At 44.2% G+C, this 18,769-nt stretch overlaps 1 protein-coding gene across 5 annotated transcripts in view; it reads left to right on the top strand.

Moving 5' to 3' along the window:
• ITPR1 (inositol 1,4,5-trisphosphate receptor type 1) overlaps nt 1-18,769 on the top strand; it is a gene marked incomplete at both ends in the record, with an annotated part of 307,403 nt that overhangs the window by 82,360 nt on the left and 206,274 nt on the right. For all 5 annotated transcript variants that reach the window (XM_079713011.1, XM_079713008.1, XM_079713010.1 and 2 more), the window contains one exon: nt 13,537-13,652. In XM_079713011.1, coding sequence (XP_079569137.1) covers nt 13,537-13,652 — 116 coding nt within the window. The remainder of the gene's footprint in view (nt 1-13,536; nt 13,653-18,769) is intronic.

Raw genomic sequence — 18,769 nt, 5'->3', positions numbered from 1 at the left:
ATAAAATAGGTAAACAACAAGGACCTACTGTATAGCACAGGGAACATCTTGTAATAACCTATAAAGGAAAAGACTCTGGAAAAGAATATATATATATATGTGTAAGTGAATCACTATGCTGTACACTTGAAACTAACACACATTGTAAATTTAACAATACCGCAAGAAACATCACCTGGAGAACTTGTTAAAAATGGCAGTTCTGGACTTCCCTGGTGGCACAGTGGTTAAGAATCCGCCTGCCAGTGCAGGGGACATGGGTACGAGCCCAGGTCCGGGAAGATCCCACATGCCACGGAGCAACTAAGCCCGTGCGCCACAACTACTGAGCCCGAGCTCTAGAGCCTGCGAGTCACAACTACTGAAGCCCGTGCACCTAGAGCCTGTGCTCTGCAACAAAAGAAGCCACAGCAATGAGAAGCCCGTGCACTAAAACGAAGGGTAGCCCCCGCTCGCCGCAACTAGAGAAAGCCTGTGCACAGCAACGAAGACCCAACACAGCCAAAAACAAACAAACAAACAAACAAACAAATTTATTAAAAAAATGGCAATTCCTAGGCCCTGACCCTCCACTCAGGCATTTGTATTAATTTGTATTGATAAAATCCCCTGACAACTATGATATTTGTACACCTGAATTTGAGCTCAACTGCTGTGGTGTGAAATCCTGAAGGAGTGGTTCTCAGTTAAAATCTCCTGGGGAGTTTGGGAGGGAAAATTGCTCACACCCCACCTCCAGTGAGTTAGAATCTCCTGGAGAGGGGCCAGAGCATAGTAGTATTTTAAACACTCCCTGTGTGGCTGTGCGGAGTAGCCAGGGCTGAGAATCACAACCCTAAAGGGTTTTAGGCAGGGGAGTCAGTTTCAGAACGAGAGCTGTAGCCATAAAGTAGAGTTGCAAATACAGCAGACAAAGAATGTGGTTTTGAGACGTAGTACAGAAGGGTCTGGAATGCTTCCCTCTTCACCCCCTACCGTTGTCTTTATCCCTCCATTTTGTCAATTTCGGTAACTTTAGGACATTGATTCATGAGAAGAATGGGAAGGAAGGCTTAATCCTGAGGTCCTCAGTGGGGGGCATTTTTGATTGTAATACCTGGGTGCTACTGACCCCTGAGATGTAGGGGCCACGGATGCCACCAGGCTTCCTGCAATGCACAGGACAGCACCCCCCCACCCAAGAAAGAATTGTAGATAATGCCTGCAGTGTCGGGCCTGTGCTGAGAAACCCTGGTATAATAATTTTGAAGCAAGAGGTCATTCTTGAGGTGCCTTCCTGGAGAGTTGCTACTCTAATAAGCCATTGTTTTGGGTGAGAGTGTATCGTGTCTTTCAGATACGTGTTCTGGAGGAGAGAAAAATCTTGACAGTCATTTTTCTTGAGAGATATTTTGACTTGTAAAGGCTGTTTGATGGTAGACTGTGTTTGCTAGGATTAAAAATCAAATGTAAGTAAAGGAAACCTAAGTCATGAAATAAATTAAGAAAATGACTTTTCTTTTTATTTAGGGTAAATATATGACATCTTTGAGTGACTCCTGATTTGTTTACTCAGTTCCTTTTCGCTGAGTTAGGGTTGGTGAAAGGGTCCCTTTGGAAGTCATCTGTTCACTGTGGGTATGCTTAGTATGCAAAAAAAATCACAAATGTGTATAGGGAGTGGCCCACATCATGTATGAAAGGGGCTGGTTGGGGAATCCTGGGTTGGAAGCCCTGAAGGACCCAGAGTTGGGTCACTAGGTCTTCAGTGCAGACCAGGAAACAAACGAACAGAGCAAGACAGATGGGGCTGCATCTTCCTTTGGTCGTTGTTGTCCACTTGCCTTCTTGCCTCTCCATGGAGATGTGAATACAAACCAGCAATGACAGCTTTGCTCACTTGGCCAAGGTTGCCTTGAATACCACGTGGAGAGCGTGGGAGGGAAGGGCACTCATGGGGTCAAAAGGTGATGCCCTCCTCCCTGCCCCTGCCCCCACCCTGCCTAGGTAGGGGTGAGAGGAGGGCCAGCAGGCTGGCAGTATTAGCCTTTCTCTTCTAGACCATGGGCCATATCAGGAGGTCTGGTCCACTTCACAGAAAAGCAGGATGTGCAGCATATAATGCAACAGGTTTCTCCAGCTGCTCATTCTTTCCATATCGTCCATCCCTCTTCCTGCCCCGCCCACTGGCTTGAGCAGTAGAAGCTGTTAAGCTCAGCTGAGAAGGCCTCTGACACTGTCTCTCCCACGTCTCCCTGGGCTGGCTTAGATGTTCTGCTGCAGACACCTTGGAGCTACCTGTTGGCTCCGTCTGTCTCCCCGAGGACTCTCAGGGCCCAGGTTCTACTGACACTGTGTCTCCAGCACACATGTGCTTAAGAAGTGTTTGTTGAATGAAGGAGAAATCAAATTCAGGAGAAACTGTGTACGTTTCCTTCGTGTGATGGGCGTTTCTGATGGCAAAAGTATTTTTCCAGGAGGATCGTGGGATAACCAACCCAACAGCTCATGTAAGTCTTTTCAGACCACATGTTGCAGACCTTCTGAATGCCCTTTTGTAGAAGATGTGGCATATCCTCAGAGGTTCACATGAGCTGTAGTGTTTGAAATAGCCAGGGCTATGCACTGTGAGATTTGATTTGCGTTGAGAGATACTGAGCATGTAGAGTTCTACACAGCAAGATTGTCAACCTGAAGTCCACGATTTTGTTTACTCTTCGTATATCTAACACAGAGCTGGGCATCCTAGCTCAATTTTTTGTGACTGTTGGATTTATTTGACAAGTCCATCCAGCTATTTACTCCTTTCTAGAGTATGTTGGTTTTCAGGTAGATGGGCAAATTGGACCAGATGATGTAAGTAACATGCTTGTCTCCCTCCCTTTCTTCCTCTTCTTTCCTTCCTTCCCTCCCTCTGTCCCGCCCTCCCTTCCTTCCTTCTTCCTTCCTTTCTTCCTTTTTCCCCCTCCTTCCCTCCCTCCCTTTCTTCCTTTCTTCCTCTTTTAAAAATAGGTTTTTTTTGAACTTGGTGAACATTTGATTGATTTTTATAAAAATTTCGCATTTGAAAATAAATTAATAGATGCTTTCAAAGATATTGAAATATCTTTTATTATACAAACATTTAAGCACATATACATATTGAGAGAATAATAGTATAACGAACCTCCATGTACCCAATATGCACCTTGACTGTTACCAACTCATGGCCAATCTCAAGTCATCTATATCCTCCCATCTCTCTCTCTCCAGTTATTTTGAAGCAAACGTCAGACAACATGGCATTTCATTACAGATTTAAAACCGCTGCCTGTTCATGGTTTAAAAGTGTTTGGATAGAACAGGGAATCAGTGGGGAAAAGGGACTCGGTCAGAATACCTCCAGGCATCGGGCTTGGTGCCAGGGAATGCTTATTGCCCAGAGTGTCCTGAGGTGAACAAATAGCGGCTGCCCTTTGGGGAGACAGTGATGTCATCTCTCTTCCGCCCCTCCTCCTCTCCATTATGACCCAGCAAGCGCCCAACCCCAACCCTGACAAAACAAGGTGTGTTTTCTCAGCCACAGAAGTCAGACACTATTGTTAACCTTTTACATGAAGGGGAAATTTGTTTTTCTGTTATCAGCAAGATCATCCTCCTTTTTGTGAGAACAAGTACTGTTTCAGTTTTTTTTTCCTTAAGGTATTACACACACACACACACGTGCGCGCGCACACACACAAAGATGCACAAACCTTAAATTTGAGCACTGCTTGATGATGTTTTAAATACACTTATACCCACATGACTCCCACCCAGATTGAGCTAGGAGAACATTTCCAGCACCCCAGAAAGTGCCCCTTCTCAGGAAATACCACCCCCACAGGTAACTGCTATTCTGACTGTGGCTCTAGCAAAGTTTTGCCTGTTCTTGAATGTCACGTGAATGGATTCGTTCAGTATAAATGGACTCTTTTTGCCTTGGTTTCTTTCACTCAAAATAGTCTTTGTGGGGACTTCCCTAGTGGCGCAGTGGTCAAGAATCTGCCTGCCAATGCAGGGGACACGGGTTCAAGCCCTGGTCTGGGAGGATCCCGCATGCCACAGAGCAGCTAAGCCCGTGCGCCACAGCTACTGAGCCTGCGCTCTAGAGCCCACGAACCACAACTACTGAGCCCGCGTGCCACAACTACTTAGCCCGCGAGCCACAATTACTGAAGCCCACGTGCCTAGAGCCCGTGCTCCACAAGAGAAACCACCGCAATAAGAAGCCCGTGCACCACAAGGAAGAGTAGCCCCCACTTGCCACAACTAGAGAAAACCCGTGCGCAGCAATGAAGACGCAACACAGCCAAAAATAAATAAATTAATTAAATTTAAAAAAATAATGTTTGTGGAATGCATCCATGTTGTTATGTGTAACAGTAGTCTGTAGCCGTCCAGTATCAAACTGGAACATGAGATGCAATTCGTTTATCCATTCTGTCTTAGTGGCTAATATTCGTTTACTCTGTGCCAGAATCTGTACTAAGTGCTTCAAGTGAAGTAGTTAATCTTTTAGGTTAATTTGTGAGTTACTCATTGTGGTTATTGCCCTTTTATAGGCAAGAAATGAAAACCTACAGAGATGAGATAATTTTCCCCAAGATCATACAACATAGAATAGAGCTGAGGTTTAAACCAGTTCTTCCAGATGGCAGATCAGTGTACATACAGTGCTTCCACATTTGGGTTTTCTGTGACTTCTCTGACGTGGTCTATGAGCTTCCACAAACATCATCAGGTCTTAGGGCTCTGGGGTGCCTTGGGGATCATCTGTTTTCCAGGGAAGATGTGTGGACACAGAGAGCTTTAGTAACCTGGCTGTGGCTTCTTGGCTAGTGAGTGGTGGAGCCAGGGCTGGAACCTGGGTTTCCAGATTCCTTGTCTCTTATTGTTTTTGGCATTTTTGTTACTCTATGGGTCAGCTCGGACTTTTGGTTGCAAACAGCAGAAACTGACTCACGTAAGCCAAGAGGAAACTGTTGAAAGACTATCAGTCACTCGCAGAGTCAGCAGGGAACCAGACTCAGGTGCTGGGGGAGGCAGGCTCTGGACATTTCCCGTGGACACATCCGGCACCGCTCCCACGAGCAGTTTTTTTTTTTTTTCTTTTTCTTTTGAGGAATCTATTTTATTTAACTTGTTGAATTAATTGGCATAAATATTCCCTTATTATCCTTTTTCCACACGCAGTCTTGAACTGGCCCTGGGACTTTGTATCCATCTGTCCAGGTGCAGAGTCCAGGGCAGAGGCTCCAACTGTCCAAGCGAAGGCAGATACCTGTGTTGGGGCTGCCTCTAGAGGGAACTCCTGGTCCCTTTTGTCTTCCACAATTGGAAGAGTCCTTGCCTTCCCAACTAAGTTTTTACTTCTCTGATCTGTATTCAAAAAGGTAAATAAAAATTTAATTGGCCAAGCTAAAGTAGGTCAAAAAGGGCAGTTTCTCCCTACATTTCTCGTTTTTAATGTGTTTGTGAATGATGGTCCTGCAACCAGGTAAGATGATAAAGTACAGGAGAGCAACCTTGGGAGTCCTCAGTCTGAGTTTTCTACTCAGAAAAAGCATCTGGTCACCTTAATGGGAAAAAAATTACCTTGTTGTCCTTTGTCTCTCAGGAACAATGTCTGTGTTTTCTGTAGACAGGTAATGGAAGGTTGATTTGGCAGTCCCTACTGGAAAATGTCACTGGACTTCAAAGGGCTTCTTCTGTCCTGGCTTGGGAAATGTGATTCGCATGCAACAGACACAACAATGTGATGTACTGGTTTCCTCTTACTGAACTGGACTTAATTACTTGTTTATGGAAGGCTTTTGTTGGAAATAGGAGTAGGTTTTCCTTTTGTGAACTGCCTTGAAGAGCATTCTTCCACCTTGAGTACCCACTCACTGATTGAGTACTCATTCACTGCTCCCATATTTACTGAAAGCACCAGGGACAGGATGATACAGAAGGCAGATAAGCTCTACCCTCGTGAAATTGTTTGTCCAGTAAGTTTGAGTTGGGAAAGTCCTTAAAATCCAACAATTTTGTTTTCCCCTTTCATTGCTTCTTTGAAATCTTAACTCCCTTGGTGGGGAATTAACATTCTCCTTTCTCTTTGTTAATCATATTGTCTGCTCCTTCTGAATTTTTTATTCTGTTGCCTCTTTTTCAAAAGAAGCCAAGATATGTACGATCAACACTTAAATTTTTCATATTTGAGCTCATGTAAATCTACTCTTGATTTCTCCCTATATAAAATTGCATTTATATATACTCACTGAATGAAGAATATAAAAAAAATGATAGCTTGTTGACTGTTTGTCTCTTTGATCAGGAGGTGGGTTAGAAGAGCTCAAATTCTGTGTGATGAGGGACTGTGTTTGCCTCGTTAACTGCAGCCACATCAGCCAGTGGATGGGGTAAGAGACAGTGAAACGGGTGCTTGGCAACCTGGAGGACAGACTGCAGCAGGGGTTGCTTAGGTCCACAGCAAACTCATTTCTTCTTCCTGGGCACTCGACTGAAGGGCATTTCTTAGCTCCTGGCGTCATGGGGGTGGGGGGATCATGTGATTGATTATCACTGATGGTCTGTGAGCACAAGTTTAATGTTGCTTCCAGGCCAGTGCGCTCAAGAGCAGATGTGCCTTCTCATCGCCCTTTTTCCTAGAGCATCCTTCTACATGTGGAAGTGCGAGATCTGGTGACCTGGGAGAGATTTCTTTGGAATGTTTGCCCAGCAGAGAATTGCTGAATTATATGTTAGAGGTTATGTGCGCATTCCTTTGTAGCCACACTGAGCAATAGTGCAGAAAGGTTTCTACATCCCCTCTGATCCTTGTTATTATCCAGCTTGTTGCCTTTTGTCACCCTGTAGTGTAAAGTGATATCTCACTATGATATTGAACAGTGATTTAGTATAAAAAGGTCATTTTTAAAAGTTAAAGATTTTCATTGATACATGGGTTGGAGGGAGAACTGCTTCATAGATACAGGGTTTACTCTTGGGAGTGAAGAAAATGTTTTGGAACTAAATAGAGGTGGTGGTTGTCCAACACTGGGAATGTACTAAATGCCACAGAATTGTTCATTTGAAAATGGTTAATTTTATGTTATGTGCATTGAACTTAAAAAAGTCAAATATTGATAAAATGCAGAATAAAAATAACGGTCTTATGTCTGACACCTCACGCTTTCCCACTTTTTTGAGGCAACAATTGAAAACATTTTAACATTTTATTCTGGTATTTACCACTGTATTTCTAGATGATGTGTGTCTCTTCATATCTATAGATGAATTTATCTTAAATATCACCTGTTCACTTCCTGGTATTATACGTGACGGTGGCTTCCGACACTTTCCTGCTCCCCCTCCACCCTCCCATGAAAGTTGTATTACTTTTTTTGGCTAAATTAATAGTTGGTCTTAGATTTTTATGAGCTGTGTCAATATTGTTCACCATTGAGCTAAACACATACTACATTTTATCAATAGTACACAGCTTTTCCCTGGAGTTCTTAATAATCTCATTTGTCCTGATTTGCCTAGCTCTTTTTTTTTTTTTTGCGGTACGCGGGCCTCTCACTGTTGTGGCCTCTCCCGTTGCGGAGCACAGGCTCCGGACACGCAGGCTCAGCGGCCATGGCTCACAGGCCCAGCCGCTCCGCGGCACGTGGGATCCTCCCGGATGGGGGCACGAACCCGTGTCCCCTGCATCGGCAGGCGGACTCTCAACCACTGCGCCACCAGGGAAGCCCTGCCTAGCTCTTTTGTAGCATTTACTAGTGTTCTCTCCCTCTGCAAGCCTCATCACGCTTCCATGTGGCAGGCGGAGGGGATGAGCCATCACTCCTGGGCCTCAGCCCATGGGCCCTTTGTCCCTATTCCAGGTTGGGCAGTGATGCCCTGCACAGTGTCATCACGGGGTCCTGAGCCTCTCCAGGGCTCCTCAGGGCAAATAAGCTTGCTTCTCACTGGTACCCTCACTGTAGATACCTCCCTCCGTCTCTCAAGTTCCACCTCTTCATCCTCTTTCCATCTTCATTTATTCCAAAAGAAGGATTTGAGTTTCTCAGAAGATGAAGTTGCATTTTTTTTTTGTTTTTAATTTTCATGGTGTTGGCGTTTTTTTTGTTGGGGGAGGGGAAAAGGAGAGGAAAGGTCTTTATTCTGCCCTCTGAAAACTATGAATCAAGTTCAAGCTTTTGTAAGGCTCAATTAACATATTCTCTAGGTTTGGTTAGATCTCCCTAGCCAAGATGAGTCGCTGCATTGCATTTGTCGTACTGATTCCCTCAACTCTCTTCTCCAGTACCCCCATCCTTCCTCTTCTTCTGCCTCTAACCCCTGAAATTACTGACTGTCCTGTATTTTCAACCTGCTAGTTGACCAATGGCCCACTGAACATTTCAGCTTGCTTGTTGCATAGGCATCTCAAACCAAGCAAAGCCAAAATAAGATTCTTGATTTCTCCTATTCTCCTCTAAATCCGCCCCCTCCCAGCCTTCCCTTTCTTAGGAGGTACCATCACCAAGAAGAAAGCCCCTATAGAAACAAAAACCAGGTTCTTCTTTGTTTAAAGCCTTTTGGTAGCTTCCCACAAGGACAAGCAGTGCCTCCCCGTGACCCATACAACCCCGCGTGATGTGGCCCCTGCTTGCTTCTCCAGACACATCTCCTGCAACTCTCCCTTCGTCTGCTACCCTCCAGCCCTTCTTTGCTCATTTTTAACGTCCTGAAGATTTCCTTCCAGCTCTAAGCCTTCGCCCTTGCTGTTCCCTCTGCCTGGAAGGCGTTGCCTCTCCATTGTTACCAAAGCCCCGCTCCTTCTCACTCTGCAGCTCTCTGCTCAGAAGCCGTGGACGTGCCTTTCGTTGATGACTCCGTGTAAAGTGCTACTCCTCCACACCAGCCGTATTGGGCTGATAGATAATTCTCGTCTCCATAGTCCTTTAACTTGCTGTATACTTCAAGTTGTGTATTTGACTAGTTTTTTGCTGTCACTAGGGTTATACTAAGAAACTTGTGCATTGGGTTCACTGTTACAGTCTCAGCCCCCTGTACTGTGCCCAGCACATAGTAGGCACTTTACTAAGTAGTCATTGGGTTCATGAATAGACTGCTGGGGGCTCAAAGCTGGAAGTGACTTAGGAGGACAAACCTGATGTCGCTTCTGGAGACCTAGGGATTTCAGCACGTTTAAGTCCTTAATACAATAACCATCTTTGTGCCACTACACTACTCCTAGCCCCTAGGTTACCAGAGAGTACAGAACAGACACGAGTCCCTGCCGTCAGGCACTTTACATTCTAGAGTTCAAAGTTCTAAGGATGTGGAGGGCAGCAAGGAGATGGGGGGTTTCGACCGTTCTTCTGGCAGACTTTATTCTCTGAGTCCCTGATGTGTGGCTCCCTCTGAGGTCGGCTTCTTGCTTTCTCACCCCGCTGGGGACCCCATTAAGGTGGCTTCCAAGCACACCTGTGGCTCCTCTTCCTCCTGTCTTTTCTTTTTTTTAAAAAATTAATTAATTTATTTCTGGCTCTGTTGGGTCTTCGTTGCTGTGCGCCGACTTTCTCTAGTTGCAGCGAGCGGGGCTACTCTTTGTTGCGGTCTGCGGGCTTCTCATTGCGGTGGCTTCTCTTGTTGAGGAGCATGGGCTCTAGAGTGCAGGCTCAGTAGTTGTGGTGCACAGGCTTAGTTGCTCCATGGAATGTGGGATCTTCCCGGACCAGGGCATGAACCCATGTCCCCTGCATTGGCAGGCGGATTCTTAAGCACTGCGCCACCAGATAAGTCCCCTCCTGTCCTTTCTTAACCAAGCACCACAAGTCCTAAGGTCATGGTTAACACAGCTGCTAAGCAGTTGAGTGTTCTCCCTTCACATCATTCCAAGTTCTGGAATGCTCTTTATTTATTTACTTTTTATAAATTTATTTATTTATTTTATTTTCGGCTGCATTGGGTCTTTGTTGCTGCACGTGGGCTTTCTCTGGTTGCAGCGAGCGGGGACTACTGTTTGTTGTGGTGTGCGGGCTTCTCACTGTGGTGGCTTCTCTTGTTGCGGAGTACGGGTTCTAGGCTCATGGGCTTCAGTAGTTGTGGCTCGCAGCCTCAGTAGTTGTGGCTCACAGGCTCAGTAGTTGTGGTGCACAGGCTTAGTTGCTCCGCGGCATGTGGGATCTTCCTGGACCAGGAATCGAACCCGTGTCCCCTGCATTGGCAGGCGGATTCTTAAACACTGCGCCACCAGGGAAGTCCCTGGAATGCTCTTTAAACCATGGAAGATCAGCTATGGCCTGTTTTCAGTCCACGTGCCCTTTAACACTTAACCCAGCCCCTCCATTCTGCTCACTTCTCCTTTGCTAGCCCAGTGTGGCATCTGCTAAAGCTTAGGAATATTCCAAAGTAATTTTTTGAAAGCTTAATTTAGTTTATTTTTTAAAAGCCTTGAAAAATCACTTGTCACATAAGAGATCTTTGTGGCATTTCTTTGGGGCAAAATCAAAGCACAGTGTGTGTGTGTACATGCACATACATATACACACATACATACTTCCCCCAAATAAGTACAATTCTTCCACTGGATTCCCTATATTTGTGCATTTCTATACTTAGCACAGTATTGGAATCCAGCAGAACTTTAACTTTGTCCTGCTGTGCCATCCAAATAGCAAAGGGCAATATAGAGCCGCTGAAGTGCAAAATTTCAGAAGGTTACTTTAACATCATATTTGAATTGCTTAATTTAATTTTCACTTTGAATCAGTTGCTAAGCAACTGGGAAGACAGGACAAAATCAGCAAGGCTAATTTGGTTTTGTTACTAGTATGTTAGCATCTCATATTTACATAGACAGTTGGTTGTAAAAATGCTTAATCCAGTACAATGCTCTGTTTTGCCCAAGAAAAATAGTTGGTGTGGAAGTTACAGCAAGGCTTTGGTTGGATTGACAGTGCTTCAATTCACACTCTCATCTTAGGTGAATGGAAAGCTATGTGAAATTTGAGCCTGTGTGTAGTCCATTGGTTTGTTAAGTGGGTTATACCCACTGACAGTACCATCAACAGTTGTAAAATGGTACTTTCCACTGCATGTTAATCCCTTGGTGTTATAGATCCAGCCGGATCCTCAAATCAACTTAAGTCAAATTATGGGTGGGATGGTAATGCATACCAGTTAGCCATCATCATATGAATTGTGCTGGAGGGAAAAATAATAGTTTTCTCAATATCTTCTTATAGATGAAAATTGAAATTATTAACCTCATTTAATCCATAAAAAGTTGTATGTCAGATATTAATACCAGTGACTTAAGTGTTTTGAATGGTTTTTTGGTATTAAGTCTTGTGATTATCAAGGAAGTCACCCTGGTCCTGCGCAAATGCCACCTTCTGTCTTGTGTCAAAGATAGGACATTTAACCCTGGCTGGTAGTCTCATGGTTGTGTGTGATTGTTCTCAGGGTGAATGGGGAGTTCACATATATCAAAGCAGTAGAAAAACTGTGTCTTTCAGTGATGTCATGAAGTTGCCACTGATACAGCAAATAACACTGACCTGTGAGTTTCATTAGAGATGGAGAGAGCGGCCCTATCTTTTAAACCAGTTTCCTGCCATGTCCTTTGTTCTCTAAAGACCTGGATAGCGTCTTTCATGTGCACTAACGATTACTTTCAGTAGATGGATTATATTCTTGATAAAGATGCATATCAGTGATCTTATATTTGTCTGGTAGCTGCTTGGGACTAGGTAGAAATATTTAGTGAAGAAGGAGGTTATAGAAATGGGAAAGTACCTTTTATTTCTACAGTTACTTGATTAAAAATTATTTTCTGAACAATGTCAAGTATTTGTGTGCACTGTACTTAGTAAAAGTTCATTGATTCCAACTAGAAGAAAGGGTGATCTGAATTAGAGGAAAGTCTTAAGTATCTGTGTCCTTGACAGTAAATGAATATTTTTTACTTTGAGATAGTTATTTGGCTAAGACAGAAACAGTATTTAGCTGTTCAGTGTCCTTTCAGGGAATGTCCCAGTGAACAGATAAGAATAAGTGTACAGTTAGTAGATTAAGTTTTTTATAAAAGCTTGCTCTGATCTACTTTCAGGGTGCAGTTTTTCCAAATCTGGGTGTTCATTCCAAATTTATTAATTTTACTGTACAGATACCATTTGAAAATCCTGCATGTCAAAAGGTAAAATTTTCAGAGAGTGAGGATCAATTCTAGTATTAGTTTTTTAGAGCGGTTATTTGTAAACTTTTTCCATGGCATATCCCTATCAAAAAGTTTTGACAAAAATACCCCTAAACTGTGTGTGTGTGTGTGTGTGTGTGTGTGTGTGTGTTAAAAGTTATATACATGTGTCACTGTACGAATAGATTGTGTACATTATAAAAGCAGGAAAATATATGTTGATGAAAAAGATTAAGATTAGGCTTCCCTGGTGGCGCAGTGGTTGAGAGTCTGCCTGCCGATGCAGGGGACATGGGTTCGTGCCCCGGTCTGAGAAGATCCCACAGGCCGCGGAGCGGCTGGGCCTGCGAGCCGTGGCCGCTGAGCCTGTGCGTCCGGAGCCTGTGCTCTGCAACAGGAGAGGCCACAGCAGTGAGAGGCCCGCGTAATGCAAAAAAAAAAAAAAAAAAAATTAAGATTAAACAATAATGTGTCCTCTTAATCATGATTAGCATATTATCATGAATATCTTAAGGCACATGGGTGCTTTAAGGGCAACGTTCTTCATTAGAGACAACATTTTAAGTGTTTTTTAAAACAGTTTTTAATATCTGGGTGACTTTTTTCACATCTGGTTAGATCATCATTATTTTTCCTTTTTCTTGTTTGTGGGGTTTGCATTACTCCTCTCTTCGGTGTTTTGATTTCATTGCAGACATCTTTTGAAGCCACTAGTCCATTTTGTGAGTTAGTTCTACTACATAAAACAATGTAAAAGGTCATGACCCCAGGCATTCCTAAACAGAAGCACATCACCATGCACTGAGAGGGAGAAGACACAGAATGTCTCTGCAGATTCATTTATTTTCTTCCTGCTCCCCAGAGAATCATCTGGTAAACAACACTCAAGAGACCTTTGCCCAAGGAGATGCCTCCAAATAAGCTTTTGTTTTTGTTTTTAAATGTAGTCGAATTGAAGTGAGTTGGATTTATATCCAGAAATGTCTGTATATACTATTGCATACAGTGAGACTACTGACCTTAAATTTGTCCATCATAAAGGAAAGGAGATAACTCTGGGGCAGCATTGAGAGCTCTGAATTTGGACTCTGAGTCCCAGCTCTGCCCCTAACTGGCTGTGTGACAATGGACATTTCACTTACTTTCTAGAAGTTTCATTTTCCTCATTTCTAACCTCACATAATGGTGGTGAGAATTAAAGGTCAAAGGAGAGGTTTGTAAAAGGGCCTTGTAACTTAGCATTTACACTTTCATGTAATTTATAATGCCTTATAGAAATAAAAGGGGAAAGTTTTTTTCATAGGGTGAGTGTATATACTTCCTCAGTAACAGTTTTTACTTGTTTGTTTCACTTCTAGATTGCCTTTTTAAACTATGTCCCATGAATCGCTACTCCGCCCAGAAGCAGTTCTGGAAAGCTGCTAAGCCAGGAGCCAACAGCACGACAGACGCAGTACTGCTTAACAAACTACACGTATGTATTGGGATGGAGCTCCATGGAGAGGTCTCATGAGCGGCCATGTGGGTTGTGTCTGAGTGGAATGGGTCGGGAAGATGAGTTTTGCAGTCCTGTAGCTCTGGACACCAGCTTTCATACAGTCTTTGATAAAGGACTAAAAGGGAGCTGACCCTAAGGAAAGGTGGGTCATAGTCATCCTGAGATGTCTTGAGAGTTTCTTTTTTCTCAGCCATTCCCTTTCTGGGATGGCTTTAGGTACAGTACTGGTTTTGAGCACAGGCTCAGGAAGCGAACTGCCTAGATTAGAATGCTAGCTTCACCACTCACTAACTGGACATCTTGGGTGAGTTACTTAGTCATTTTGTGCCTCTGTTACCTCATCTGTAAAATGGGAATGATAATATCCACATCAAGATGTTGTTTTGAGGATTACATGAAATGAAACATAAAACACGTGAACAATGCCTGGCATGTGATAAGTGCTCAGAAAATTTTAGCTTTTATCATTGTATTTATCTTGTCTATTACTTGGCATATAAAAGAGATGCTCATTCTACGGCTGATGTGCTTTGTGACCATAAGCAAATTTTTGAGCCTCTCTGAGCCTGTTTTTCCATCTGTCAAATGATGATATAATTCTTCTAGTGTCGAGATGATATAATTCTTCTGTGAGGCTAATCTGTGTGGAACTTCTTTGAGATGTGGAGAAGAAAGACATGACATGTATCCACTGTGGTATTGAAATTGCAATCCATTCCCCATCCCCCTGTTCTGCTTTATTTTTCTCCACATCACTTATCATGATCTTTCTAATTTATTTATCAGCTCTCTACCCCTACTAGAATGTAAACTACTCACAGGCAGAAATTTGTGTCAGGTTTGCTCGTTGCTGTATCCCTCTTTTTTTTTTTTTTGCGTTATGTGGGCCTCTCACTGTTGTGGCCTCTCCCGTTGCGGAGCACAGGCTCCGGACGCACAGGCCCAGCGGCCATGGCTCACGGGCCCAGCCGCTCCGCGGCATGTGGGATCTTCCCAGACCGGGGCACGAACCCGTGTCCCCTGCATCGGCAGGCGGACTCTCAACCACTGCGCCACCAGGGAAGCCCGCTGTATCCCTCTTGCCTACAACATATGGTAGGCACTCAAATATTTACTAACTTAATTTTAAAAAAAAGCTCTTTCTTGAGACTTAGTGATGATAGCCGAGGATGTAGGGTATCTGTGAGCACGTGGGGCTCACACTTGCTTTCTTTGTGACTAATGAATGACAAAGTCACAGCCAGCTGCACTGGGTAAGGTAGGGCCCATGGAAGGGACTCCTTTATTCAGCACATACTGTATTAGACAGGGGTGAGGGGCTCCAGGCATGATGAGAAGACCAGGTTCCTAGCCTCCTTGAGCTGATCCTCCAGTGTGAAGACACACAAGCACACATGGCCCTTAAAATGAAATGCAGACTTTGTGCCTGCTGGACCCTGCTTTCCCTCTGTGGCTTCTGAACCAGCTAGACTTGCTCTGTGTCCTTTCGTATTATTTTTTTGAGCACCACAGACTCCTAACAGTCTCACGACCTTAGCGCTTGCAATTTGTCCTGTTGAGAACAGTCTTCTCCTGACTTTGCCTAAGCTAAGACCTCTGCCTCCTTCATCTCTCAGTTTAAGTCATCTCAGTAACGTCTCTCCCCATCTCCTTATCTAAGCCATGTCTTGCTGGCTTTCCTCCATCATAGCACCCTGTTTATATCTTTCTCTGCACTGATCAAAGTCTGCAGTTATATTTCAAAGTTCCCTTAATTAGCATCTGTCACTCAGTAGAATGACGACACCACAAGATGAGGAGCAGTGCCTGTCTCGTTCACCACTGTATCCCCAGGGCATTGTAATAGTGTCTGGCACATAGTAGGTGCTCAAGAAATAGTTCTTGAATGAATGAGTGAGCACTGTGCTAGGTGATGGTGATAAAACTGTGACAGCATTGTAACCCTCTGGGAGCTTACTAGCTAATTAAGAATAAAGAGGTAGTGACACGACTGTAGCAAGTTCTATTATAGGGCAAACCACCGAGGCTGTGGGAGCACCTAGAAGGGGCAGTCAAATCCGCTTTTGAGTGTAAGGATGGGTGATATGGTAGTCAGGGAGGGCTTTCTGGAGGAAGAGGAGGTGACAGGTAAGCCTCAGAGTGAGGCATCTGTGGGAGTAAGAGGGTAGGAGAGAAAAAGAAAACAACAGAAGCAAAGAGATTGCTTTGAAGGCCTCTGGGATTGCATCATTATTTTAATGGTTTTAGGGCAGATATTCTCAACCTCAGCAGACCCATTGCTCCCTCTGAATAGCAAATATTATGTAACTGTATAAACAGGAAATAAAATCTGTAAATAATATAATCTCCCAAAATACCAAAGTTTTGAAACTGAATTATAAAGGCAAAATAAAGGGAAAGTAATAAATTTTATAATTGTATACTTTATTAAGTTAATGCTCAGGCACAGTCACTCTGGAGGACATAAGGAAATAAATGCTTTTACCTATTTGTCTAGACCCTGTGAATGAGGCAGCTGGAAGACTGTGGCCAATGTAGGTCTATAGTACCGGTGACCCAAAAAGCATGTTTTCCATAATGTGGTGTTCCAAAATGGTCCGCTGCTCTTGGTAATGTTACTAAGAATGCGAGGTACACGCTTCTCTTTATTAAATAACACTCCCATTTTTGGAAAAGGTGTTAATAATGTTATTAATTGAACTATGCAGATCCATGCTTTGTGTTCACGTGTAAAGTGGAGTTAGGGGTTTGGCTGAGAAATTGCAGCTTTTTTTTTTTTTTTTTTTTTTGCGTTATGTGGGCCTCTCACTGTTGTGGCCTCTCCCGTTGCGGAGCACAGGCTCCGGACGCACAGGCCCAGCGGCCATGGCTCACGGGCCCAGCCGCTCCGCGGCACGTGGGATCTTCCCAGACCGGGGCACGAACCCATGTCCCCTGCATCGGCAGGCGGACTCTCAACCACTGCGCCACCAGGGAAGCCCGAAATTGCAGCTTTTTAAGCCATGTGACTGTCCACTGGAATACCAAATTGTGTGGGAGGAATGATGCTTCTTCCTTGCACAGGACTGTGCTCTACATTTCAGGGCATCCAGCATCCCTGGCTCTTGTCCATGGAGTATGAATAGCGATCCCCTCCTTCCCCAATCATGTGAGGATCCAGGACACCCCCGGAGTCTGTACTGGGAGCATGGGAATCGAGTTGAATGGGTAGGAAAGGTTGCTCAATTCTGCACATCTCCTGGCAGAGCCATTTAGCGCATACGCCTGTGGGGTTATCTTGGTGGAAGGAGTGTGGCCTTAGCAGTCCTGCGGCCCCTTTTCTCAGATGAAATTGATTCTGTCCACTGAGGTATTCTTAGTCCGTCTCAAACCCAAACGCTTTTTACAGCTGTAGTTGTAAATTCAGATTCCTCGTGGCCAAGCGGGAGGCCAGTTGGAACCAAGAGGCCTTGGTGGGCTGGGTTGCTAAGGGGCGTGTGCCTGTGTGCGGGTCTGGGGGGCAGCTCCGCTCCCCTGCCATTGCTGCGTGGGAAGGTGGGCCAGGAACTGCCGCCACATCATCTGCTTCTTCAAGAGAAGCTAAAATCCATGCTTTGATGTGTCATCTCCCAATTTTTAAAAAATGTTGGCAGCTACTTCCCTTAAAGTTTAAAACATAACACTCAACACCAATACAGGAATGGCTCAGCAGGATGGCGTCCTCTGGCCATCTATTCGCAGCCTGTGATACGTGTGTTGTTTCATCAGCAGTTCCTTTTCCCGCCCCTTGCCACAAATGAACCATGAAAAAACCAGAGTTGGAAAAGGCGACCCTAAAGGTGACCAAGAACTTTGGACTCCTTACTAAAATAAACAATAAATTCTCTCTTTCATGCTGTTTTTGTTTTAAATAAATTTTAAAAGGAAACCAGCACTGTCTCCTGATTCAGGATCACTGACATGACTTGCAGGTCTTGGCTGTTAACTTTGTGCAGTTCCTGCTTTCCTGCTTGGCTGGACCTTTTTTCCCCCCTCTTGTGTCTGAAAGTCATCCACATGTTCTAGTGCCGTCATTAAAATGTTGTATTTTGGGCAGCCACTTGCCTTTGGGGGCGGACGGCCAGTCTCCAGTGGGTTTTCATTTTTATTTTTGTCAGCTACTGTGGAGCACCCCAGTCAAAGGTCAGATTATTTTAAATTAATGCCATTTAAGGAATTAGTCGTCTAGACCAGTTGACTTCCTTTTGACTAGGATAAGCAACATGCCACCAACTCCCTGAAGGACAATGACATCTAGTGGCTGGTTGCTATGTGTGTCTGTTCGTTCTGAGAGAATAACGATTCTAACTCCCCTGGTCGTGATTTCCCAAGACTCTTGGCAGAATGAGGTTCCCCCATCTGCAAATCACATGATTTGTTCTACAGCCCTCGACTACCATTCCCTGACAGCATTTTTACCTGTTACCTTGAAACAGCACCTACATTGTTTTGGTTCTGAGAAATGGTCCATTACCTTAAGCCGTAGCTTCTACAAGCTAGGAGGAACCAGAGGAGTGAGGAGTCTTTATGGTCATCTGAAGCCTGGGTCCTGCCTTGCTTGTTTCCAGAAGCCTTAAAATTTATGTTAGATACTTCAGAGCTTGTTGACCTTAAATAAGGTTCTCCACCGTTCCAGTGACGTCTCTGTAGTAATTTAATAATGGTTTCTCCGTTTCTGAAATAAAATAACAGGTGACTGTGATGGGGTTGACCTTGATGTTGCTTAGGGAGCATCGTAATGTCTGTGGTGATTCATGGTGGTAGAGACCATAGCAGAAAGCGTGATTTCTCCCTTAGAAATTCAGAACTGTCCGCAACCCATTGTGTAAGGGAAAAGAACGACAGGTACTTAAATTATTGGGATTTTTAAATATTGAAAAGATAACACATTTAAGATGGCTTTTTTAAAATCTAGGCTTCTTGCCACAGAGGTACAATGAAGGTGTTTCTGAAGTGAGTATTGTAGGAAGTGAGCTCCAAAGTATACATGAGTAAGAAAAGGAAAAAAAAATGACCTCTAGGGCTTCCCTGGTGGCGCAGTGGTTGAGAGTACGCCTGCCGATGCAGGGGACACA

The sequence above is a fragment of the Hyperoodon ampullatus genome, assembly GCF_949752795.1.
Source record: "Hyperoodon ampullatus genome assembly, chromosome: 10".
NCBI classification, from domain to species: domain Eukaryota; kingdom Metazoa; phylum Chordata; class Mammalia; order Artiodactyla; family Ziphiidae; genus Hyperoodon; species Hyperoodon ampullatus.
This window is presented reverse-complemented; position numbering and strand designations above follow the sequence as displayed.